The 26,230-nt window shown below is 42.0% G+C and overlaps 1 protein-coding gene across 4 annotated transcripts in view; it reads left to right on the top strand.

Moving 5' to 3' along the window:
- The window catches only part of col18a1a (collagen type XVIII alpha 1 chain a), an 81,545-nt gene that overhangs the window by 46,512 nt on the left and 8,803 nt on the right, over positions 1-26,230 (top strand). For 3 of the 4 annotated variants that reach the window (XM_030343449.1, XM_030343447.1, XM_030343446.1), the window contains 32 exons: positions 932-1,015; positions 1,567-1,617; positions 5,929-6,007; positions 7,030-7,086; positions 8,003-8,136; positions 8,900-8,926; positions 9,401-9,598; positions 10,013-10,039; positions 10,119-10,181; positions 10,609-10,686; positions 11,104-11,154; positions 11,249-11,380; positions 11,494-11,556; positions 11,737-11,781; positions 12,606-12,743; positions 13,098-13,169; positions 13,746-13,772; positions 14,120-14,218; positions 14,328-14,363; positions 14,495-14,584; positions 15,188-15,220; positions 16,488-16,523; positions 17,199-17,258; positions 17,674-17,751; positions 17,929-17,964; positions 18,171-18,224; positions 18,411-18,482; positions 21,964-22,029; positions 22,414-22,441; positions 22,880-22,924; positions 23,021-23,055; positions 23,340-23,462. In XM_030343449.1, the coding sequence (XP_030199309.1) occupies positions 932-1,015; positions 1,567-1,617; positions 5,929-6,007; positions 7,030-7,086; positions 8,003-8,136; positions 8,900-8,926; positions 9,401-9,598; positions 10,013-10,039; positions 10,119-10,181; positions 10,609-10,686; positions 11,104-11,154; positions 11,249-11,380; positions 11,494-11,556; positions 11,737-11,781; positions 12,606-12,743; positions 13,098-13,169; positions 13,746-13,772; positions 14,120-14,218; positions 14,328-14,363; positions 14,495-14,584; positions 15,188-15,220; positions 16,488-16,523; positions 17,199-17,258; positions 17,674-17,751; positions 17,929-17,964; positions 18,171-18,224; positions 18,411-18,482; positions 21,964-22,029; positions 22,414-22,441; positions 22,880-22,924; positions 23,021-23,055; positions 23,340-23,462 (2,217 nt within the window). The remainder of the gene's footprint in view (positions 1-931; positions 1,016-1,566; positions 1,618-5,928; positions 6,008-7,029; positions 7,087-8,002; positions 8,137-8,899; positions 8,927-9,400; positions 9,599-10,012; positions 10,040-10,118; positions 10,182-10,608; positions 10,687-11,103; positions 11,155-11,248; positions 11,381-11,493; positions 11,557-11,736; positions 11,782-12,605; positions 12,744-13,097; positions 13,170-13,745; positions 13,773-14,119; positions 14,219-14,327; positions 14,364-14,494; positions 14,585-15,187; positions 15,221-16,487; positions 16,524-17,198; positions 17,259-17,673; positions 17,752-17,928; positions 17,965-18,170; positions 18,225-18,410; positions 18,483-21,963; positions 22,030-22,413; positions 22,442-22,879; positions 22,925-23,020; positions 23,056-23,339; positions 23,463-26,230) is intronic. The other variant, XM_030343448.1, reaches the window with a different exon arrangement.

Raw genomic sequence — 26,230 nt, 5'->3', positions numbered from 1 at the left:
ATTCCGGTAAAAACTTTTTTTTTGAGTACAGAGAAAGAAGAGTACATTCAAGCAGTTTTTCTGGTCATCATTTAAACAGCAAATTTTGATTACTAGCCCTTCAACACTACTACTACAATTACCCCCATTTCCCATCTCAGATTAATAAAGTACATCTTAACACACAATTCTTTCTGTTCAATTAAAAAGATGATGAATTAGTTCCAAGTCAGATGATTGAAAACTCATGTAATTTAGGACTCCCTGTTGATGATGAAAGTCCTCTCCAAGCGTTGCGCAGTGAGACCTGTCTCATGATGTTAACATGGATGACCTCCGACGAGAGGGTCAAACTAATCACCCTGGGAAGCATTGGCATCCCGCCACACTGTCCACAATCTGATTGGTCGGCAGATTGCATTATGGCCTGTAATTGGGTGTGTGGGTTTCCCGTAAAGAGACTACCATGAAACCTGTGTAGTGATTAACAGTGGCTTCTCCCAGGCTCTCCAACTGCGTTCTGTCTGTAAACTGTGGACATGAATTAAGCCATCTCCACGTTGGGTTTGATTAACATAGTAGCAGGCATCTTCCATTGGAATGTGCTCATGAGATACTGTATGATACTGTTAGTAAGATGTCTGTGTTAGTAATGAACACTTGGCAACAACACACACGCACGTAGTGCGTGTGTGTTGCCTATGTTGCCTATGTTTTTGCCTATGTGTGAGTGTAGGAATCGAATAGTTTGTGCAAGCATACTATTCAGAGAATTTGATATCCAATGTAATATCTTTCAAAAAGATTTGGTTCTTGTTTTTAATTTGTGTGTGTGTGTGTGTGTGTGTGTGTGTGTGTGTGTGTGTGTGTGTGTGTGTGTGTGTGTGTGTGTGTGTGTGTGTGTGTGTGTGTGTGTGTGTGTGTGTGTGTGCATGTGTGCGTGTGCGATTAGGGGGTGGTCGGTGAGCTCAGAGTGGTAGGGGATCCCCGTGCTGCAGAGAGACACTGCGAGGAAGACGGGGATGACACAGATGTGGTGAGTGGTTTGAAGGCTGAATTGACAGATTACAGATTACAGGATTATCATTTGATGCTGGTGGCACATATTCTGCAAAGTTATTTGCTTGATATGTGTAAATATGATTCAAATGTGTTCAATCAGAAACTTAAAAGAATCAAAGTTGTACAGTTTAATCGCCAATATATACATATACATGGATAAACACAAAAAACAGAAAGAAAAGAAACACAGTCCACTCAAATCCAACTGTGTTAATTGCACCTCACATAGAATGATGTCACTGTCATATCACCATGTTACCCTCTGCATTTGTCATTAGGATATATCTTTCAGATCTTAGTTCCCTTTGTGTACATTTTTTAATGCAGCGAGAGGAAATATCAGAGTTGCACAAACCAAAAATGTAAGTAAAAAATACATATTAGCATTAGAAGAATCAGCCTTACGGACTCTTGTTTTCTAGTTCAAATAGTAGATTGACCTAATATGTGTTTAGCATAGCACTATATCATTGCATCATTTTAACCGTTTTTAAATGCCAGCTGTTGTTTCTTCCATGTTCTCAGGCTTCAGGATTTGGAAGTGGCTACGGAGAGGATGAACGAAGTTCCCCAACGGTAGGAACACGTTATATTTACGTTAACATTCCATTTACATTTGCAGACAAGAAGAAAATACAAAAAAGTGTTTTTATTCATGCCTGTAATCATTTGACCAGATTGTTGGGGAAATGCTACTTTCAAATTCATATGAGTTGTCCCTTGGAGACATTACTTGGGCTCATTATGTTGCGGATGCATAAGCATTGCTTGCTCAATATTTCGGGGAATATTTTGGAAACACACACACGCACTGTTTATAAAGCAGCTCTTCATATTCCATCAACATGACAGTTCAATTAATTTGAGGACATGCGGACACTAAGGAACGGCTATGAGTCCATACATCAGGGCTCAGTTGCCCTGCGTCCAATCTCCCCGGACTCCGATGGGGATTATAAACCGCTGAGTTTGGATGTCTGGAATAGTGAAAAACTGAATCTGGTTCATATGCAAGTAGGCAGAAATGATCCCTGAGAGTGGCCAAGAATATCCCCTTGACATCCTCCATAGGAAACAGCCCCCGCCGTGTGAGGAATGCAGGTAACCTCACTGTACGCACACGTTGAAACACTGAGACTTTTTATGTTCAGATTGTGTGTGTGTGCATTTGTCTGTGTTATCGATATGGCAGCCATATATGCCATATATAAAACTGTTTTAAGCCAAGGACCAGTAGTGCTTGACCCTCAGCAGCTTGAGACAACTTTAACTTACATCAACTCTAAATATATTTAGAGAATTTCTATATTAAAATACTAATCAATGTTAAAATTTGTTTTTCAATCGGTGTATGTGAGTGATATGCACATGGGTTTTGCTGACTGAAAATACAGTGTTCTGATTGGTCAATGAGCGCATACATCACCAAATTAGATAAACTGTTTGTACAATATCAGAGTCATCTTTTGAAGCCCAGCAGACTTTCTGCCAGACCTAGACTTGTTGTTTGAGAAATGCTGATATTTGGTATGACCACACCAAATAAACTTAAGGCATATGACTGTAGCCATTTATAGACACAATTATAACGTATCACATGACGATAGGAAGTTCAGTGGATGGGGCAAGTTATCGGCTGTTAGGGGGAATTTCATCTGTAGTATGCGAGACATTTAGACCAACCGAGAGAATGACCAATTACACGGAAAGACGTATTCAATGATGCTGCCAGATGCCTAGCATGTTTCTCCTAATACGGATGAAAGGCCATTAGCCATCCTTAGCATATAGCTCCTCCTTCTTTGTAATTTCTATCTCTCTTTTAACTCCCTCATCTGTTTAAATCCCCCCTGATTTTCTTTTTGCCTATTTCTATTTTCTCTCGTCTTTTTTTTGGATTCTCTGAGCAGATTTTTAGTGAGGCCTGTTTCCTTTTCTGTCCAGCAGGAGAACACTAAGCCTGTGTTCTGTCAACTAGGAGGCAGAATACTGTATTTGGTAGGGTGTTCGTCTCCCAGGCAAAGGGTTCTGGGTTTGAAGACCAATGTCCACAGTAAACTGTAGGCATCCTTTAGCAAGCTGCACAAACCCCTACCTGCTCCTTAATGACATGCATGCTTCAAAATAAATCCCCTAACAAGGCACCTTGTAGAAAGGCTGTTAAATGACTAGAAAGTCTGTATAGTGGGTTAAAACAGAGGTTCAGTGGGGTTTGGCATACAGTCCATCCAAGCCAGGCCTTTGGCCAGCGTTTAAAATCTGTTTTCCATGATTGTATTTACGCTGTTTCTCCAATCACCATCAAACCACCATCAAATATATACGGAGCACACCTGGGAAATGATTCACGAGTAATAAAGTGGGGGTTGGGCTTTGTGGCGTTAAAAGCCAGTAGCAGTTCCCTACCTCAAGGTTAACCCCGAATAGACGAGACAAGATTGAAGGCATGGAATGAAAAGGGTACAGGAAAGTTATACCCATATTAAACCCACAGGAGGGGGGAGGATTCAGCACCATCATGTCGTTTAACAGGACTTTCCATCTTCCCACCACAGACATTTAGGAGGCTCTGAAAGAAACACAGTAAACAGGAAACAGCTGGAATTAAAAAAACCAGCTACCTTCTGTTTCCCACTCAAGGTGTTTTGTAGCCGGGGGGGATTAGACCCACAGGTTCAGCAGGTCTATAGTGGCTGCGCTCTGAAGGCAAGTCCAGGCAGAGTCCCATAGGAGAGGGTTTCGTCAGTGCTGTAGCAACAAGGGGAGTAGGTGTTGACGGATGGGACCATCCTGTCAGATTGTCATATCTTTCCACTCGCAGTCCAGGACTCTACCTGGGCGGGGAGGGGATAATAGAGCAGGAGTCGTTCAACCAACTAAAGGGGATTAGGGGAGCCGCAGGTAATACACAAATTAAAGGTTTTTTGAAGCTCAAAAAGTGCCTGTACATGTCAACCTGCCATTTGATCAATAGTTAACCATATATTTTAGATATAGATATTTATTTTATATACATTTGATCATATTAGAATTACTGTAGAAATATGTTTTCATCTCAGAGCGAGGGAAGATCACCGAAGCGTTATTTACCTCAGGCTCAAATCAGCTGTCGGAGCATTTGATGCTGCAGATCAATCACACTTCCAGATATTATGTTACCTGCAAGCGATCAGGCCATACTAATCTGGAAAATAATCTCTTCATTTTTGTTTTTGTTTAATTTCAGGGGTGTAACTCGAATGTTGACTGGCATTATGTGATGTGGCTGACACTTCCCATCCTCCAGACATTTTCTCCGCAACAGTTGTCCGTAACAGTTAATGTTGTCACAGTGGTCGACAAGCCTTCAAGCTGAATCCAGAGCCGGCCAATTCCCAGAATTCTCACTCATATTTCCCTACTAATATATGAAGAAATAAAACGCATCATTCCTACCTAGAAACTACCACCCTTGCCATCCAAGGGTGGAGTAGCAAACACAACTTCTGTTATATAAGGGGTTGTAGGTTATACTCAACATTTGGTATTCAAGATGGTGCCATCCCGCTGCCTCTCTGATCTATGGATGAATGCATCTAGACATTCTCTCATTCTATGCTCCACCCTATAGTTACCACACCTCCCCCCCAACAACACACACACACATACATCCCAGCACAGTCCGCCTGGGACGGTCCCTCCAAATTCTTTGCATAGTCCGGGTCCCGCAACACAATAGCTAAGACCCCCCTCCCCCCATAGAGGGACCTAGTTAATTATTAACTCTCTCTCTCCCCTCCCCTCTCACATTTCACTCTACCCCCCAAGTCCGAGAATCCTCAGGTAACAATGAGCGGTGGGTGACTGGAGAATGAGGTCAGCAAGGGGGTTATGCATGGCCCCTCCCCCTTCTCCCCTGTCACCAGAGTGACCCTTCCTCCTCCTCGTTTTTCATTCATTTATTCATTCATTCTTGAGTTAATTCATGAGTTCCCTCAGTTTTTTTTCTCTCTCTCAGTCTCATTCTCTTGCTGTCTCTCCAGCTGTGTTTTTTGTTATGGCTGAATGTCATTTGATTTGTTTGTCTTTATTTTAGACCAGGAACAGCCACACAAAAACACACAAAGCACACACATAGAACCCCCTGTCCTTTCCTGACACCTGTCATGTGACCGCCATTAGAACTTTGGTTCACTTTTTTCGGGAGTTGCTTTTTTCGATAAGTCCAATTCTAGGGCAGACACATATATATATATATATATATATATATATATATATATATATATATATACTGTATATATATGTGAATTCGTTTTTCGATGTCATTGATTCCCTTATGAGCCTGTCAAAGTCATGCATACAGAGGGAAATCACACGATCGGGGTGGGAGGAGATTAAAGGTCTGCCAGCGATGAGCCCAACGAGTGCTGAGAACCAACATAACTAATCCACACATTAAAATGTTGCTTCCCTCAATGCATGCTTGCTTTGTTTTATTGCATGTTGTTTCAGATAAAACGGCAAACCGACTTTATTGGGCGCTAGGGCAGAATTCAACCGCAGAGAAATGCATATTCATTAGTCTCGAAAGTTGTGTTGTGAAGAACAAAAAGCAACAATGTCGGTCAGTCAAAGCAGACATAGGGATTATTTGCAACCAACAGAACGCCAGACAGCAGACTGTTAAAATGTCATCAGGCTACGTTGCACATCCATACATTTGTTTAACTCCGGCCGTCACACTAGCTACAAGTGCCTAATAAAATGCCGGAATGTGGACACTTTGCTGTGCTTAGAGACCCTGTTGTTTGTGTGAAATATGATCCTGAGAAAAAATCCAATTTCTTGGTGTTCAAACTAATAGTTTTGCTCGATCTTCTTGTTTGTATATTTGGTTCTTTCCTCCAGGCCACCCCGCCGTCCTCCGTTCCCATCCAGCAGCCCCCCGTCACTAGGCAACAGGAGGTGTTAGTAGAAAGACAGACCGGTGAGTGAATCAAAGTCACAATGACAAACATACAAAGGTGTTTGTGTAGCTGATCAACCAAACAGAACAAACTGATGACAATTCTATAAATCTATTCTCTATACTGTGCCTTTGTATAATAATTTATGCACACACAGTAACACAGGCTCCTTAAAAAAAAAGAACTACTGACGTCAAACACAACCTCACTGAACATCAAGTCGCGTTATGGAGCATTCCCCATTGAATGCAGCATGAAATCCAAACAATCGGTCTGTGTGCGAGTGTGAAGAATCAATTAAATGATCTTGCTCATAATGATTTCTCCTAACCTTTAAACATGTTGTTTGGTGACCCTGGTAATAATCTGTACATTTGTCTGTGTTTTGAAAAGTCATAAGTGAAGTGCTTTCATGTAGGCAGATGGCTAGTAATTCCTGATGGATGTAGAGGTATTTAAACTATAAAATACACACTATAGTGTGTATTTAAACTATAAATCACAACTACTTGTTGAAGGATTTGGTGTGTGTGGGTGTGGGTGTGGGTGTGGGTGTGGGTGTGTGTGTGTGTGTGTGTGTGGCACCATCTAGTGGACAACTATTTCGGATGATTTCCATAGTTTCTTCCAAATGTTGAATGTTCCTCTGTTGTAATCTAATTTTACCCCAACATCACTATTGTATGGTATTGCTAATACTTAATGCATACGGTATATGTAACAAAAAGCAGAACTTTGATGAAAACCAAAACTACTACTACTACATTGAGTAAAAAAGTTAAAAACAAGCATTTTATCTGCTGTCAATCTCATATCCCTATCATCCACCAATAGACCGTTTATTTCCTCAAAAGGTTTATGCAAAACCATCATGGCAAAATACAACACAGATTTTTGATTTCCTGATTGTCTTAAGTAAAAATGTGTACAAACCGGAAACCCATCGGAATAACTTCAGAAAATAGAATAATAACATCACAATGCTTGACATATGTACATTTATATTCAAAACTATAAATCCACCATGTGCTGCTGTGTGTAGCCAGTGACTCCCACCTGGTGGAGGCTGCCTCCAGCGCTGGGCTCCCTGGAACCGCAGGTGGGTGACGAAGAGACCATGTCCAGATAAAGACAACCAGGGCTGCATCCCTATGCTCTGCTTGTCTATTCTCCCCCTTCCGGGTTTCATGCTCTCCGGGCGAATCCCAATATGCACTCTTATTCTGCGCTCTGCCTCATTTGGATTCAACAGCAGATGGGGATGAGAGAGAATGTTGAAGGTTAATCCTTCTCTTATAAGAAGTCTGTGGTGAATATCGATTTAGCACATTTGATCAAATATAAATAACATTGCAAAAACAATATTGTTTACATTTACCGGAAAATAATACTTCAGACCGCTGAACTAAAATACAAAATAGATAGTTTGTAACACATTACAGTTGGGAAGGGAAGGGGGTTCTTAAACCAAAGTACTTCCAGGTGCAAATTTAATTTTGCAGGTCGGGTAAACAGGATTGGATCTTGAGATAATTGACATCTGCGTAGGATGTGAATTAAAGGGCTTGTGTTCCTCTTAAGCTCTGCTCTAACGCCAGCTTGTGTTTCTGAGTTTTTTTCTGTGGAGAAACGGGCAAACACGCGGGGAAGCTTTGTTTGTGCAGCCCGGTGCATGCTGGTGTGCGAGCCGGGATGTAATAATAGCTTTGACCTCCAAATCTTCTCCTGACGATAAATTTCCACCGCCACACTCTGGGTCTTCTCTCCATCTCTCTCTCCGGCAAATAACAACAAAAACATAAAGGGCCATTTCCTTATTCCTCAGGGGGGTGGGGGTCGGGGAACCGGCCCCTGTGTTGTTCTGCGGTATTCATGACGGTGGTCGTCCATCAATTGAATGGAATCTCTTAATAAAGCCTCCCTTCTTCTTCTTCTTCTTCTTCTTCTTCTTCTTCTTCTTCTTCTTCTTCTTCTTCTTCTTCTTCTTCTTATTCTTTTGTGTGTCTGCTTGCCAGGCTCCGCAGGCGGCAGGGGGGGGAAAGGTGACCAAGGGGAAAGGGGAGAGAAGGGCGACAGGGGTCCCATTGGGCCCCAGGGGGAGCAGGGATCCGGCTCGACCAGCTCGCGAGGAGGAGTGCGGGGAGAGAAGGTCTGGATCCCCTTTCCTCAGACTTGATGTTACATGTGATGATGGCCCTAGAGGTCAAAGGGTTCAGTGCCCAAACAGAGGGGTGATTTAGAGCTGTTGTCATTGGTGGTGACATTTACACAAGATAGGATGTTTAATTATCATTTTTTATGGTAATGGAAAGTTTAGTTTTAGCTGTAATGATTCTAATTTAGACCGGTAAGGTCCTTTAAGTCAACACAGAGATGTATGAGAGATTAACCATATGTTTGGAAGTTCTGGCTGAGAAAGAAGAATATTTAGATCGATTGTAGGTCGAGAGAAGGTGCAACCTCCGAGTGTTGCAATAGCAAATTTGAACATTTGGGGGATTTCCCCACCAGAGGGCAGTGTACTCAAGTAGTGTCAAAAGCACGGCTGCTTAGAATTACTGTATCAATCTTTTGGGCTACAGGAATACATGCAAAGATTTATAAGTACTACTTTCTTGAGGCAATCCTTCATTTTCATATAAGGCACGTATTAATGTTCTATCTACTGTTGCAACTATGGAGCATTCAATAGTGTGTAACAGAACAGCCCAGGTTTAGTTCTAATGTTCACCATCCATATAATATCTGCCAGAGATATATTATAAATTCATTTCTTCAGCTGCTCAAAGTGGCACCACCATAAAGCAAATGGCCTGTTTCATCGTTTCTTGTTCATTTCAGCCACGGTTAATACCAACTTATTCAGTTCAACAAAAAGGTTTATTGATCTTTTTGACACGCTTCTTTTCCAGGGAGAACCAGGAGAAAAAGGACTCAAGGTAAGGAAAATATGTCTCTGTATTTTAATTATTCATGAATTCATATTGCTGTGGTTTTTTTCTTGAAACATGTTTTTTATTAGCTTCATAAGCAATGTGTGTTTATGCAGTACATGATCCTATGGCAGACTAACAACACACATTCAAACTTTAAATCCTCATCTAATTAGTTTTTGTTTCATTTGTTTGAACCGCCAATTCACAGGTGATTCACAAATACATGTTAATAACATACATTTCCCCCCTTCTTTTAAATAATAATTGAGAAAGTCTTGCCAAAATGGATGCCATTTAATCAAGTTTATATTTTTGGGGGAATGCTCAAAGGACAATACATTGTATGCTTAATATTACTTTCAGTCCTATTTTCTTAAAACACCATTAACAGTAATGTGAATAATTAACATGTTACAATGTATTTTATTTCAAGCATTAAAAGATGTGCTCTGCCTCTCTTCTCTGCCTCTCCTCCAGGGCAGTGCCGGGTTCGGCTACCCTGGGAAGAAGGGCGACAGCGGGTCCCCTGGGCCACCCGGCCCAACTGGCGCCGCGGGCCCCTCGGCCGGGCTTCTGGAGCGCACCCCCGGCTCCGTGGTGGAGCGGGTGGCTGGCCCCCCGGGGCCCGCTGGTCCACCAGGGGCCGAGGGACCTGCAGGAACCGATGGAGAACCGGTGAGCAAAACAACAGATATAGGAAATGAACCACGTCGCCGGTCGTTATCTAAATGAAGCCTCTTCGCCATGTCAGGGCTTATTTTCCCGATAATGACCAGCATTCTATACATTATCCCTTACTTATACACGGCCTGGATGAAAACTAGATCCTATTTGGTGTGATGAGAAATTAAAGGATAAGTCAGACCTATCTATTGATCCAGTCCGATCTTTTGTGTTAAGCTAAAAAATTTTAGACAGATTTGCCAACAATATGAAACAACACTGTTTTTTCAATTGTTTGCAAGTGGCCATCATGAAACGGGATACAATTCCTCAAGCAACCAAACTAGCATTGCAATATAGTCAAACATAGCATATATTTATATTTTTCTATATTTTTAAACAATTCATTTTATTTGTTTCCAATAGGGTGACCCTGGTGAAGACGGCAAGGCAGTGAGTGTTTTATTTTGTCTGCTGTATATTATGGGGCTTTATTTGTACGAGATATTTTAAACTTGTTATTTTATTCTAGGGCCCTGTTGGACCTTCAGGATTTCCAGGAACCCCTGGTGATGCTGGAGTTAAAGGAGAAAAGGTATGGTATGATATACCAATCAGAACTTAGACTGTAGACTTTAGAATAATTTAAATATGAATATCATCAATGAATCATGTGTTTATCATTGATTCATTATTCAAATGAGTCTTCAATTAACATTAAAAAATATATATTGTAAAGTTGTATAATTAATTGTTAAAGGGGCAATCATAGATGCATGACCACTAGAGGGCCAAAGGCACTCCCTATTCAACAACGTTTGAGAAGTCCTTGCATAAAGAATGACAAAGGGTGAAGAAAAAGAATATACAATTCAGTTGCTTTCAGCACGGGGGTTTCTGACCGGGAGATCCTGGCCCATCGATACGATCAACAGCCTCTCGTAGACTCTTCAATACAGGATATTTAAAAGTGTGTGTTTATCAAGAATGTGTGTGAACATGATGTGTACTATTCTACAAAGGGAGACCGCGGAGAGGCTGTACCTGGTCCAAGGGGACCCCCTGGACCCCCTGGCCCACCAGCAACAGGATCCAGATCAGTAAGTCCAGCACTTCACCCTCTTTAGACCGTAACAATTTGTTTGGACCCCGGAAACAGGCGTACGTACAGTACTAGCCCACTTAACCCTCACCGAGTGGGGAAGGTTAATACAGTGGCTGGTGTGTTCAACTCCCAGTTGAGAGGTTCTGTGTTCCATCCCTAGTGTCTGTGTTCAACTCCCAGTTGAGAGGTTCTGTGTTTCATCCCTAGTGTCTGGAGCCTTTATGTGCAAAAAGGTGATCCAAATGCCCTAACCCCGACCAGCTCATAATGATATGTGTCGGACTGCACTGTAGGTCCCTTTGGATAAAAGCATCTGCTTTCCCCTCCCAGAATAGAATTGTGCTGAAGTCAGTCTCCATACCCTGTATTTGCTTGTGTTTTCTGACATACATTTTTTCTGTGTATCTCTCAGACCTTTGTGGACATGGAAGGCTCAGGTTTTACAGACCTGGAATCTATTCGGGTGAGTGAAAGGGGTTATTTTAAGGGCAAATCTAAAGGCCTACAAATGCACGAACCCAACTAAATTTCTTGATCCTCTTTTTCCTTCATATCAGGGAATGCCTGGACTACCTGGCCCCCCAGGGCTCCCTGGACCTCCAGGGCCATCTACCGCTGTTGGCGTGGGAACAGCCACAAGCTCCGGGGCCTTTGGACCCCCAGGAAAGGACGGAGCAGCCGGTCAATCCGTATGTGACCTCTACTTAAACCACTAAAACCACTACTACTCTTATTGGCGAGATCCAATCACCAAGATTCAAAGTAATTGTTTTGAGCAAATCTTTTGACCTTGGACCCACAGGGTCTACCTGGACTTCCGGGGACCGATGGCGTGGCAGGACTTCCCGGTTCGACGGGAGCTAAGGTACAGTTATGCGAAGTGCCTCTTATCCTAACTATGTGGTTGATGTGCCAAACTGAACTTGTTTTGTGTAATCAGTGGGAAGTACAATCGTATTATTATGAAATGACTTGGTGAGATCTAAAATAAAATTCCAATATTAGCTGAATATTTCTTTCTTTTATCGTCCCTCTTATGCTACAGGGCGAAGCCGGCGAGTTGGGTCTTCCAGGAGCAATCGGAGAGAAGGTAATGTTTCACCTCCATGTTTTGTTCCCATTGAAATCAAGAACTTCCCATATGGCTTCAGTCTCACTGCAAACTTCACTTTCAAAAGTAATAGCCTATTTTATGAAGCTCGGCTATCATCAAAAGATCCATTTCATTCCTATATCCCTCCAAATCTTTTTTCCCTTTAAAGTAGTCTGAAGATGTGAACCTTATCTCATCTTGCATTAGTGAGGGACTAATGAAGGACCTGCACTGATCTAAAGCCTATATACCTTCTCCCTTTATTCCTCCAGCCAGACTCTTTCTTCTCCTTTCTCTGCAATCATCTTCCTCACTCTTCGTCTTCTGTTTCCCTCTTTAAGCTTGCCCACCTGCGGGTAACTCTCCTTCATCATGCATCCATCCGGCTGGATTAGTGCTCTTTAGCTCAATGTTAAACCACATGCTGTCGCTCCCGACAACCCTAATATAGAATATGAATAATTTGCATGTGTGTGTGTGTTTGTGTGTGTCTATTTGTTAATTTGTTCACGCTTGTGAAGTGTGTCAGTTAACAATCAATGGAGGCCATGCTTCTCTTCAATCCTTCTACCTGGGTTTGTTTTGTTGAATCAATCAGGGTTGTTCCACATTAAACGTCAATGTGCAAATAAGACATATAAAGGGAACTATGGGATTATTGGTTTTAACAAGGATTAAAAATGTGTGAGAAAAACATTCTGTTGTGATTCTTTTGCCAAGAGAAAACCTTGCCCTACACCACGTTGCTTGGCTCAAACCCTCCCTCTGAAGATGGCCGTGCCTGTGGTCCACTTAAACTGACCCTTCCTCCTCCACCACAGGGTGCTGTAGGACAGCCGGGGTTGCCGGGCCAACCAGGGGAAGGGGGATTTGCCGGCCTGCCTGGGCCAATGGGACCGGTCGGACAGCCCGGGCCCCCAGGGCCCCCCGGTGGTGTTGGTACTGGTCGAGTTGGATTTGTGAGTTCTTATCTTGTGATATCTATGTTGCGTCTTCCATTGGCTGGTCGAACCATGCAGTCGCCCAAACATAGTCAGAACCTGCGATGGAAGTGAAGGATAAAGTTATGTTTCCATTGGAAGAATAATATAATAGGAAAGAATAATAATAAGACATGATTCAATAATCATATCATATGATTCAATAATATAACTAATCAAATTCTACAAATAATATTTTATATCCCTATTCATTATACCATGAGAGATGTTTGTTTGGGACAAATTAGTTAAACAGTAAGAGGTTTTACAATATGTATACATATATGTGTTTATTGGTTTTTTTTATTGACATATCGTTTCACCCATTCATAGGATGACATGGAGGGTTCCGGTGGAATCATGTCCAATGGACTTCCTGGCGTTAGCGGACCTGAAGGAAGACAGGTTAGTGTTCTTCATGTCAATAAATGAGTTCTGAACGATTAACACTTTGTAAGGAACATCCATTGTACTTCACTGCCAGAGTCTGTCGGTCTCCACACCAAATTAATTTGTTTTTTTAATTCCTGTGCGCAAAAAGACATGAAGTGTGTCCCCTTGTAGCTCATACATATGTCATATATTATATTTATACGCCCGCCTTGGATTACATTTGACAGATATTTCATGCAGGGTATAATGCACTAAGCCAATAGCTAATTCACAACAGGGATTCGGAAGCAGACTTGCCTAAAGCCCAACTTATATGTGGCCATTCAGCAGTTCCACACAAAAGTGCTGTGATTTCCACAGAAAAACAGGGGTGTCAACAATTCATCAGGTTGAAAAATATAGTCCTCTGTTGCAAATTGTGGCAGTCATGTAGCGAGAATGCAGAGTCTCTATTGTTATGATAGAAATAGACCTTATGATATGTGGTTGTTGCCAGGATATGAATGACCGGATATAAATTATACTTTGCGTCTTTTTATGCCCTTGAAAATTTTGAGCTTGCCTATAACCAAGGTGTCTTGTTCACAGGGTCAGGCTGGTGTACCTGGTTTACCTGTAAGTATTAAATAGATCACGTTAAACTTTCTATAGTCCTTCTCTTTATATTTAAAGTGATTTATTGAGTTTTTCGTTGGTTTCAAGTTGATTTCAACCTTGGGGACAATGTTATGGTTCGCTTCAAGAACTTATCTTAGATAACCGCAGCAATTGTTCCAATACTCCCGAATAGTGAACTGAAATTTCGACTTAATTGCCTACTACTGTATTGTGTTTGAAGTGACTTTAATGTACTAGTAACATCATGGTGAGGCAACATAAATGTACCAGTAACATCATGTTGAAGTGACTTAAATGTAACAGGAACATCATGTCTAAGTGACCTAAATGCTTGATGTGTGCAGGGTCAGGCTGGTCTCCCGGGCATACATGGGCAGAAGGGCAGTGAAGGAGCTCAGGGACGAGATGGGAAGCCAGGACTGGACGGTTTCCCCGGCCCTCAGGTGAAAAATCACTATCATCTGTTGGTCTTACTAAGAATTATTATCTGACATAGCATAGTACTTAACTCAATAATGCTCCTTTTGTGTTGTTTGTTGGTATAATATATAGGGACCAAAGGGTGCCTTCGGCGAAAAAGGAGAAGTGGTCAGTTTCTTTCCATCTTTTTGTCTATTACTGTTTCTTTCTTTCTTTCTTTCTTCTTGTTGCATCATAAGAATGTGTGTCTATGAGTGTCTATGAGGTGCGTCGTGTTGACTGTGGCGTTCTCCTCTCAGGGTCAACCGGGCAGAGATGGCACTGGACTCCCCGGACCTCCTGGCCCACCTGGAACACCCGGACAGATCATCTACCAATCGTCTGGAAACGTTAGTTCCCGACATGCCGTCCGATAAATAACCCCTCTTTTTCCAGCTGTGCTAGTGGTTTAAGCTGAGTTAGCCATTATCAGCTGTGTGAGCGCGGTAAGCTGTATTTGCTTTGTGAACTATATTAGGGTTTCAGGTTAGGGAATAGCGGTGTTAGTTATATTTGCTAACTTAGCAACTTAGCAACCTCGTGCTCACTCTCCTATTCAATGGACAAAACTGCTTTTTTTGGACTGGCAGTTTGTATGATGACAAGTGACATTTTTGCTCAAAAAATGTATCGGTAGGGATTTATTTCTCTATGTTTGATTATTTTGAGAGAAGAAAAACAACTGCCTTCGTAAGCATTGGGACTGAAGATTGACAGCCACAGTCAGCAGTTAATGACAGACTTTAGAGGGGAAAGCCAGAGTTGATTTAGAGTTGCCCTCTTGAGAATCACATTCTACAACACATCGATAATATTATATTCATATTTATGTCTATATATATTCATCTATATATTGGAAGGGTTGAGAAGCAATTTAAACTGTACAATAAAGTGAATAGACACTTCAAACCTCTGTAATCATGTTAGTAACACGCATGTTTTTCCTTTCACAGCAGGACGGCACGACCGGCATCGGCGGGCCTCAGGTGAGGGCTAACTCTATCACACATGAAACACAGATCGTACGATACCCCACGATAGTGCTAAGTTATTCTTCTGCTTCGAGTAACCACCCGAGGTGTCTGTGTCAACTGTGAAATCACTGCCATGGGTTACGTGTGCTGCTTAAAACTGCTTAAGTCTGTCAGGTTGAAAGACTGGTCGTTCCTGCTCCCATGAGGGACAAGTTGAAGGGTTTGGCATTGATTAACCATTGCATGTTAGTTTGTTAAACATCATCTTCACTCAGATCACCAGATGGCACTAAATGTGTGACTTTTAGCAAGAGACATGTGGAGACCCACTGAGTACCTTAGGCTAAAATCCGTCAAAGTATAATCCAACCTTTAGATGTGGGGGGGGAGATCTCTATCTACCTTCTCCACGGGGGGCAGGCGGCCATGTCCACAGTGTGTTAATGGAAGACACCACCTCAGGGGGATCATGTTAATACAGTCTTATGCTAAACACTCTCCTCATTATTCATGCTTATGCCTTCGTATTTTTTAACAAAAGGGGTGATGCAAAGCACAACCCAATGGATTATTTATTCACTCATGGTCATATTCAGCCTCTCTAGATATATGAAAAAGTTATATTTTACATTTTTGTAAGACTGAATTTGCTAATGTGGACTGTTTAAAACGTATAGGAATGATAGAATCACAGTTTTGATAGGTAATACTAGGTACTCAGCTTGACAAATACCTTTATTTTCTATTTCCATTTAGACGTTGTGTGAGCATGATTCAACGTTGCCAATAACGTAATTTGATGTGATACAAGAACACATATTTAGAAGCAACCTTTACTAGCAGTTGATTGATTTAAGGCTCTCTGACACTGTTGGATGAAATTATTTTTACAAGTATATGGTAGCAGAACATCTCTTTCCATTCTAATGTGTTATTAATGTCAATGACATACCTTCTGTCAACACGGAATGGAAATTGTCATAGAAGGCAGGCCTTTTTTTTTTGTTGGAAAGTACTTTAGAAACGCCCATTTGGTAAGAGTAAGAGTAAACTCTGTTACCTGCACAGGTTCCACCTATGTATCTCACGTAGCTGTAATGCATCATGTAATAAATATGTACAGAGGTACCAGATGTATTATCAAGGATATTTATAAAAAATCGGAATGCTACAAAACAAACATGTGTAAATGTCAACATGAAAATGCCCTTATTATGCAATTGTTGGAACCTTGATTTATTACTTTAATGCTTTGTCCTCTTTACTCTATTCTCGACAGGGTCCCCATGGTTCACCTGGCCAAGCTGGATTCCCTGTAAGTCAGACATCTTTGTACAACATGTTATCATAACCACGTTTACGTTATATTGTAATAATATATTGATATTCTATCACATAATAGTCCATGTTCAGTTTTCCTCCAACCTGAACATGGACTATTACGTGATAGTCCATGTTCAGTTGTCCTCCAACCTGGGTTGACAAAATGCAGAAAACCAGACAAACTGTATTTCAAGTACCCCAAAACACCAAAACCCAACATGAGTTAAGGGTGGACATGTTTGTTCCCCCGCTACAACGTCTCAACCAAATCTCTACCACATCTCTCCATCGCCATTTGAGTTTAGATCACAGCTCAACCATTACTTGCCTGCTCTGTACATTTTCTGGATATGGTAAGCGCATATAGGTCACCCCACCACCTTCACAGCTTCAGGTAGCTGTATGGAGGAGCTAGGGTGGGGTGCGGGGGGGGGGGGGGGGGGGGGGGGGGTGTGGCGGGCCCAGCTGGATTAAAAACGCCCCGCTCAGCAGTTCTGAAAACAGAAACAAGAAACAAATGGCATTTGGCGACCGTGCGGCTTGACTAACCATGCTCGCTCTGAAGTGGAACGTACATTATGTACAGTTTCCTCCCTTCCCCCCTTGTGTTCCTGTGGTTGTTGTGTTTATGTTTCACATGTTTTAATTGAGTTTCTCCCTTACAAAGGGCCCGATTGGACCCAAAGGAGACAGAGGTGACCCAGGTCTGCCAGGCTACGGTGTGAAGGTAATCAAACGTGTCTTAATAAAGCTTGAATGTGTGTGTTAAACAAGTAGGCGATACACCAACTTGTCTGCTGTCTCAATATAAAGGCACTAAAGCCAATATAAAGTCTATTTTATCTGTCCACATTGTTTACATTTATCTTAAAAAATGTTTTGGGCATTTGCATTGCTGCTACTACTCGTGTGTGTGTGTATATATATATATATATATATATGTATTCTTTTTGGGGGGATTCTCTCCCTATTCCATTCCTGTACTTTGTGCTATAATACCATACTTTCCTAGCTTGTATTCATACAATATCTTACATTTACAAAAACGGGAATAGTAATCAATATGAAACTAATCGAATTCTACAGCAGTGACCGGGCATCGATGTTAAAGGCTGTTGCTCTCCATATGTCCTTCCGCTCAGGGGGAGAAGGGCGAGGCAGGGCTGGTGGTCGGACCCGACGGAAGCCCCCTGACCCTGGGAGGGCTGGCGGGCCCAAAGGTGGGTTTATGCTACTTACTAGCGTTAGCATTTCGTGTTAGCCTTTATCTTGTTGCATGACTTTGATGATAAGTATTATTATAGCTTAAATATGACTTTGTAATTCATACTTCGATCAACTGTCGAACTAGAAATGTTGAAATCGTTTTATTCACGCATATTTCCACCACCTCGCAGGGTGCCATCGGAGCTAATGGACCTGTTGGGCCTCCTGTAAGTATATTAATAACATCATACCCTTTCAAACATAATTCAATCATTTTAGCCTGTATAAAATAAACAACAGGCCCTTTTGTTTGTAAAGTCGTAACTCTGAAGACCAGTCAAATGAATGAGTGTGCCCTGTGATTAATTCCTGAAGGGAACATCACATGAATACATAATGGCAGAGTCTGACCCGTTGTTTTGGTCTTCCACAGGGTCCTTACGGCTCTCCTGGATATAAGGGGGAAATGGGGATGCCTGGAAGACCTGTAAGTATTATCCATCTCTTATTTCACATCTATCGCCATAGAACAATTTGACAAAGGAAATATTTGCATTATTTTTGTATGTTTGTTGAGTCTTACCCAGTGTCCCATGTTAAATGTAATTAACAGCTTCACTTTTAAATCAGAAAGTTTTTCTCAACTGGGTCTCTCTTTTCTTTCTCTCTGGAGGGCCGACCGGGTGTGAACGGATACAAGGGAGAGAAGGGAGATGCAGGGGGCGGCACAGGATACAGCTACCCGGTACGCATGGGACACCAGCACACACGCACGGCCACAAACACACGTACAATGTTCCCGGACATGTCATCATAATGCTCAAAGGCGTCTCATAAAACTATTGCAACCCAACACATTTGATAATGCCTCTGCTCGAATAATGTTGACATTCACATCTTGCGCTTACATTTCATTTCTACTGCTGATACTATGTATACTAATTATGTGGAAACCCCAGTCGATAATGTAACAAAATTCTGAGCACATAATGTAATAACATTTTACCTATTATGTTGCATCGTATAACATTTTGGTTCCCCTATTACGTAATGAAGCAAGCATAATCATTTTCTCCTGACGTTATGAAGCAAGCTAAATACTTTTCTACTTATTAGCCGTTTTCACCGATTTTTGCTGCATTTGCATATCAGGAGATTCGACCCTGAGGGTGATTCACACTTGATGCTTTATATGCGGTTAGCGTGAGTTGGAGAAATGTAGTTGATTTCTGTGTTTAACTGTGAAAACAGGTAGTGGAAGGACAGGACCCTATAAGGTTCAGCTGACAGCTGTTGACTCATTTATTGTAATTTATTGTATGATGTGTACTTTTAGGGTTATGATAAGCCTTATCCTGTATGACCTATAACCATATGACAAAATGAACACCTGGCGTTGCTTGTCGATGTGAGAAATTGTCTTACCGACGGCGACGCCGTTAAAACAGGGGGGAAGGGGGCGTATCAATATCGCAAGACATTGCGGGATGCAGGATCGATCTTGCCGTTGTCTTGCCGTGTGCGTGCGTGTGTAGGCCTACATGTTTGTGCGTTGTGGGTGTATGCGGTGTATACATGTGTGCGTTTGCTCATACGGTGTGTGCGTGAGCTGCAGGCTGCTTGGGGTGCATGTGTGTGCGTGCGTGAGTGCGGTGTATGTGTATGCGATGTACTGCACTGTCTTTGTCTTGAAAGGTGTGCTTCAGTGCGCGCATATGTGTTTGTGCGCTTCTGCGTGTGTGTGTGTGTGTGTGTGTATACGGTGTGTATGTGCGTGCGTGTATGCGGGTGTGCTTTGTGTGTGTGTGAGCTGCAGACTATGAGGGGCCGCCTGGGACAGAATTCATACTTGGTCTTACACACACTATTATAATCTTGCTTATACACCACTATACTCATACACACACACTATTAAACTCCTTTTACATGTAAGTATGAGAGTGTATAGTCGTGTATGTGAGAGAGTATAGTAGTGTATGTAAGAGGGTATAGTAGTATGTGTAAGAGGGTATAGTAGTGTATTTAAGAGAGTAGTATGTGTAAGAGAGTATAGTAGTGTATGTAAGAGAGTATAGTAGTATGTGTAAGAGAGTATAGTAGTGTATGTAAGAGAGTATAGTAGTATGTGTAAGAGAGTTTGAATGAAACGGAAGTGAGTTTGAATGAAACGGAAGTGAGTTTGAATGAAACGGAAGTGAGTTTGAATGAAACGGAAGGGTTTCCTCATTACCATTTACCTCCACAAACAAAAAGTGACCGTGGAAAATAAAGTAAATAAGAAGAAATACCACTGACATCTTTTTACCACGGTTGTTTCTGCTGCTTGATTTAATTGTTCCTTTTTAACCGTACGTCTACACCAGGAGCGACCAGATGCTTTGGTCGCTCACAAAGTTTCGCTGCGAATATTTCTGTTCTCTTTGGTCGCTCAAGTTGCTCATGACATACAATTCAATTATGCAGACGCATTTAAAGGAGCCGTATGCTTTTAGTACAGACAGCCATATCAAAGAGTGAACTCCCATACACTTTGGCCATATTGCCGAGACGGTTTAGCTTGTTGGATAAAGTGCTTCGACAACAAGTAGGACAGTGATTCCCCCCAATATAAAAACACTCCTAAAATGTAGGCTAATTACAACCGAGAACAAAAACCCCTGCGTGCTGTAGTAGGCTAGTTAAAATATGTTTCACTGATCTGTATCAGCAAATCATGATCTGCACTCATTCGTCGCACTCAAAACAAATAGACATTGGCGCACATAGCTAATTTGCATACGTGCACGGGACTGGTTGGCTCCGCAAGGCAAATAACGGAACATATCTATCTATCCAGGCCTATCTGTCTATCTATCTATCTATCAACGCGTGTCTAGTTTTAATGTGATGTATTGTGTGTGTGTCCAGTCAGACTTGTTCTGTGTGGTCTTGTAGGCTACTGTCCTGTGTGGGCCGAACCACCTAAATGGATTCCCGACGATTTGTGTAGTTTGGTATTAATAAAGACTTGACTAGGCTATCTATCTATCTAGACTATTTAATTAACAATTATTCACCTCAGGCTCCGTGAATAGTGGGGAATAGAGGGATAAACGACAAGAGATATATCCCTTGTCATTTATCCCTCGTCTTGTCGATTAGTTTGTTTATGTGACGATTTCAAAAACCTTTTCGGTTTTGTTTAAAGCATGCTACACGCGATTAGTTGGTTAGATTGGTGGCATGTAGAGCAAATGAAAATGATTCCCGCTTAAATACGAACGTTCTAGATGTATAAATACTCCCGCTTATCATCACTTGGTATCCAAACCACTATGGCGTTTCGATCTCTGAACTGAAAAAGGGTTGGGTCGTACAACAACTCGCTTCTGGTGTGGACGTACTGTACGCCTTGAGTTGGTGGTGCTAGCTTTACTTTGAAAGCAGCAAGCCCACTAGATAATATAGGCGGCGGGCGCAGAGCCACATAGGGACCAATGTGGGCCAGTGCCACTATGATTGACAGGCGGCCCACCCCATCAGGAACCGAGGAATCAAACTCACTTCCGTTTCATTCAAACTCACGTCCGTTTCATTCAAACTCACTTCCGTTTCATTCAAACTCACTTCCGTTTCATTCAAACTCACTTCCGTTTCATTCAAACTCACTTCCGTTTCATTCAAACTATTAAACTCCTTTTACATGTAAGTATGAGAGTGTATAGTCGTGTATGTGAGAGAGTATAGTAGTGTATGTGAGAGAGAATGGTAGTGTATGTGAGAGAGAATAGTAGTGTATGTGAGGGAGTATATAAGTGTATGTGAGAGAGTATAATAGTGTATGTGAGAGAGTATAATAGTGTATGTGAGAGATTATAATAGTGTGTGTAAGACCAAGTATGAATTCTGTCCCAGGCGGCCCCTCATAGCAGACTGCTTGGCACATGCGCACTGACCAAGTTGTCCGAGTAACTTGTCGGACAGGTCTGCTTTTATATAGTAGTTAGATTTATGTATATGTATGTATATATATATATATATATATATATATATATATATATATATATATATATATATATATATTCTTTTTTTTGCAGCTATGGCCTATTCTTATTGAACATTTGTATCTTGATATTGTTTAATGTCCAGTCATGTGGCTGTGACTCCCACACCCAGTCTGGTATTCATTCAGTTTTTCAAATCCTGCACATATGTCTCCTATACTGAGTGGTCTTTGTGTTCAACAGGGGCCCGCAGGACCACCAGGGCCGCCTGGGCCCCCTGGCCTTCCCACGCCTCTGGACCGCTTTAATGTAAGTCTAGACTAGAGAATACTTTCAAATACCTATGCAAGGCAAACTGGGCAGTCCCCAACTGTCAGGCTGCTCTGACTGATGAGCAGCATAACAAGGTCATCCTGGCCATGAAATGATCCAGACAGAGCACAGGTCAACTACATAACATAGCTTCAAAAATAATGGAACTGATCAAATATACAATTGTGTTTTATTACTATATACTTACCCTGAAGTAGTATATTAGTAATTTAGGTATACATCTAACATCATGTTAAGTAGTTTGGTAATCTTTCCTTATTGAAACGCTCCCTCTATTTTAAAAGAAGAAAATATTCACTGGATGATTGAGTTTGACATGCAGATTGGTCTTAACCCCCTTTTATTCATTTTTTCAACCAGCGCTACGACACTTCAGTGGACTACCCAGGTATGGACTCACACACACAAACGCACACACACACAAACACACACACACACACACAACCCCCCCACCTCCAACACACAAACACACTGATGTGTCTTATTTTTAGATAGCGTAAGAACCAACATAATACATGTTCATCAAGTTACTTAATGGTACATTTCTGTTGCTGAGTAAGAAGGATTCAAATTAAGAAATGATGTCAACTTTTGAAACAGAAAAGAAAGATTAGAAATTATCTGTGAGAAAGCCATGAAGTTTTTTTATCAGAGTTTGGGATTTAGGCGGCTGTCTTTACTTTAAGAGGATAGAGTGTCTATTGTTCAGAGTTGAGAATGTCAGTTTTTGTGCTTCTTACCGAGGATAGGTAAAACACAGGTTTAGTGAGGGATATGCAGATACCAGGATTGGAAATTTATAGACCATTTCTTTATATTTCCACAGCGACTAAAGGAGAGAAAGGGATGCAAGGAGACCGCGGGTTACCAGGTAAAGCCCAGTCTTACCGAACTCCACTCAATCCTAGTCTCTCACAACATTCCCACATTTTAATCATGTTAATATCTATTTCTGTTTCTTTTAAAGGCACATCGTCTAACTTGGACCTATATGCATTCAAGGTGAGAGTTTAAACGAATCCAAACAATTTCTGTATAGATATTCCTTTTATGTTTGCATTCATTTAATAGTAATTCATCGCCACTGTTTTCATATACATAATCCCTAATTGTGAATGAATAAATTATTTGACATGTTTATTGTGTCAATGATGATGTGTAAAATCGTTTTGTTCCTTTGTAAAGCGCATAGATCAAAAAAACGTATTAATAAACCTAATCGATTTTTACGCGTAATTGTACATTTGGCGTTCATGGCCGTGTTAAACACTGTGATGTGTCTGCAGAACGAGCTGAAGGGAGAGCGCGGAGACAATGGGGTGAAGGGGGAGAAGGGAGAGCCGGCTGCAGGGTTTTACGATCCCCGGTTTGGTGGGGTTCAAGGAGCAGCAGGCAGCCCGGGCCCACAGGTGAGACCCAGGTTGACTCTGTTCAAGTAATTTAAACGTTATCAAATGCAAACATTACGAGGTGAACCGAGGTGCGAACGGGGACGGGGAGTCATTGGATGTGTAGTTGCAGCCTCTTCCGTTTATTGCCACTATGTCACCATGTGAGCCTTATGCCCACACCGACGTGAACATATCATGATCCCACCCTACTGTTCTCGAATCAACAACTCTCCACTGATGAGTGGACCGAGGCAGAAGTCACGTGGCTGTCAAGAAGTCTTCTTCGAGGACAACTTTATTTACGTTATGCTTAGCATTTAACACCATGAATGCCCACCAGATGCAGAAAAGGAGGGACGGACATTATGGTTTAGGCCAGGGCCGGACTTGGACTGTAATTCAGGCCCGAGGATGTGTTGGGTCTAGATCAGCGACCAAACATCTGGTCTTCGATCTGGACTTGAAGACCAGAACATATATATTGCAACTGATTTTCAGTGTGATTTCCCTCAATTCGTATTCGTATTATCAATGATAAACTACTCATGCTACTAAAAGGGCAGCATTGATAGCATCATTACCAAGAACATTGTAGCGTAATCAGCTGCCTGTACACAGGGGCGAGATGGCCCAGGGGGGCAGCAAGAATCAGTCAGGGGACCCATGGGAAATCAGACAATTATATCAGAAATAAAAACATACACATATATATATATATATATATATATATATATATATATATATATATATATATATATATATATATATATATATATATATATGCATATTTGTTTTTTAATATTTATTTATGTATATGTATATTTGTATGCATAGATTTATCATTGGATGCATGCAAATATACTTGTTTGACAGATCGGGGGTCAGATCGTTCATTTATATTTCAAGCAGCGATTGACAGTGCTCTGCTCCACTGGCGTTAGGCGTTATCAGATTGACAGTGTTCTAGCCCAATGACATTGTGGAGACACCAGGGGGCAAATCATATTTCAGGGGATGGAAGGGCCAACCCCTGAAATATGGATGGAAAACCAACAAAGTTTATAAAAGTTAAATAATAACACACCTGATGAGGGCTTATCAGTGCCATGGTAACAACATAGCCCAGTTGACTCAGATAAGAGACTGTCCAATCTTAGAAGGTAAGCAGGCAATGCAATAATTCACCAGTGTCTGGCTGCCAACTCAATCTCAGTCAAATCCTTCTTTTTTTTATTGGTGGGGGCTAGTCACGTGAATAATTAATTAACCTTCTCGCTTTCAATCTTGTGTGCTCCCTCTCTCTCTCTCTGGCTCACTCTCTCCCTTGCTTGCTCTCTCGATTGCTCACTCTCTCTCTGGCTCACTCTCTCTCTGACTCATTCTCTGGCTCACTCTCTCTCTGGCTCACCCTCTCTCTGGCTCACTCTCTCTGTCTCACTCTCTCCCTTCCTTGCTCTCTTAATGGCTCACTCTCTCTCTCTGGCTCAACCTCTCTCTCTCTGGCTCACTCTCTCCGGCTCACTCTCTCTGGCTCACTCTCTCTCTGGCTCACTCTCTCTGGCTCACTCTCTCTGGCTCTCTATCTCTCTCTTGCTCACTCTCTCTTGCTGGCTCACTCTCTCTCTCCCTGGCTTTCTCTCTCTCTGGCTCATTCTCACTCTCTCTGGCTCAATCTTTCTCTGGCTCACTCTCTGGCTCACTCTGTCCCTGGCTCGCTGTCTCTTTGGCTCACTCTCACTCTCTCTCTGGCTCACTCTCACTCTAGGAACACTAGGAGAATAATTTTTATCAATTGAAAACAACTTTATATAGCTTATCCAAACTCTTAAAGGTCCCATGACATGAAAATCTCACTTTATGAGGTTTTCTAACATAAATATGAGTTCCCCTAGCCTGCCCATGGTCCCCCAGTGGCTAAAACTTGCGTTTGGTGTAAAACGAGCACTAGCTGTTCTGCTCGCCTTTGAAAAAACGGAGGCTCAAGTGCGCTGATTTGGAATGTCTGTATTTAGGACGTCACCAAGAATCTCAGCTCCTCCCCTTACTCTGCCTGGCCCGCCCAGAGACGTTGGCCCGCCAATGAGACTCGACCGTGCGAGCGCCGTGTGTGTGTGTGTGTGTGTGTGTGTGTGTGTGTGTGTGTGTGTGTGTGTGTGTGTGTGTGTGTGTGTGTGTGTGTGTGTGTGTGTGTGTGTGTGTGTGTGTGTGTGTGTGTGAATACACACACTGTAACGCAAGTGATTTTTGTCGGTTCTTTGACGTGTCTTGTATTTCCACAACAAGACTGTTGTGGGGGTTATCTGAGCCATGGTTGAGAAGGAATTGGGGTAAGGAACTTTGACTTTGACTGGCTGAAGTACATGAACTGCGACATGCCGCCGGTTGCCGCGAGGCACCATCGACCGGCAGCGGGCAGCCGGCAGCAGGCAGCTCGCGGTTCAGTCGACTTCAGGTTGATGTGAAAGTGGAAGAACCAGAGACGTCGCAGAACCCGACAAAGTCGTTTGTGATTCATAATATCGTCTGGAGGCGCACACAGCTTTTGGCCGTGATAATATGTATTAAATTATATAGATTTCTATGTATTATATGATATTATTTAGATATAGAGCTCCAGGACTGTAACGCAAGTGTTGTACACTTCCTTGTTATTTGGATAACCGTTCTGCTTTTGGTGTTATGGCGCATAACACGTCGGACTCTCGTCTCTGGTATTTCTACAACGAGACTCGTATTGGGGGTTATCTAAGCCAAGGTTGAGAATGAATTGGGGGGAAGGAACTTTG

The sequence above is a fragment of the Gadus morhua genome, chromosome 20 (assembly GCF_902167405.1).
Source record: "Gadus morhua chromosome 20, gadMor3.0, whole genome shotgun sequence".
In the NCBI taxonomy this organism is placed as follows: Eukaryota; Metazoa; Chordata; class Actinopteri; order Gadiformes; family Gadidae; genus Gadus; species Gadus morhua.
Note: the sequence above shows the minus strand (reverse complement) of the source record. Positions and strands in the feature narration are given on the sequence as shown.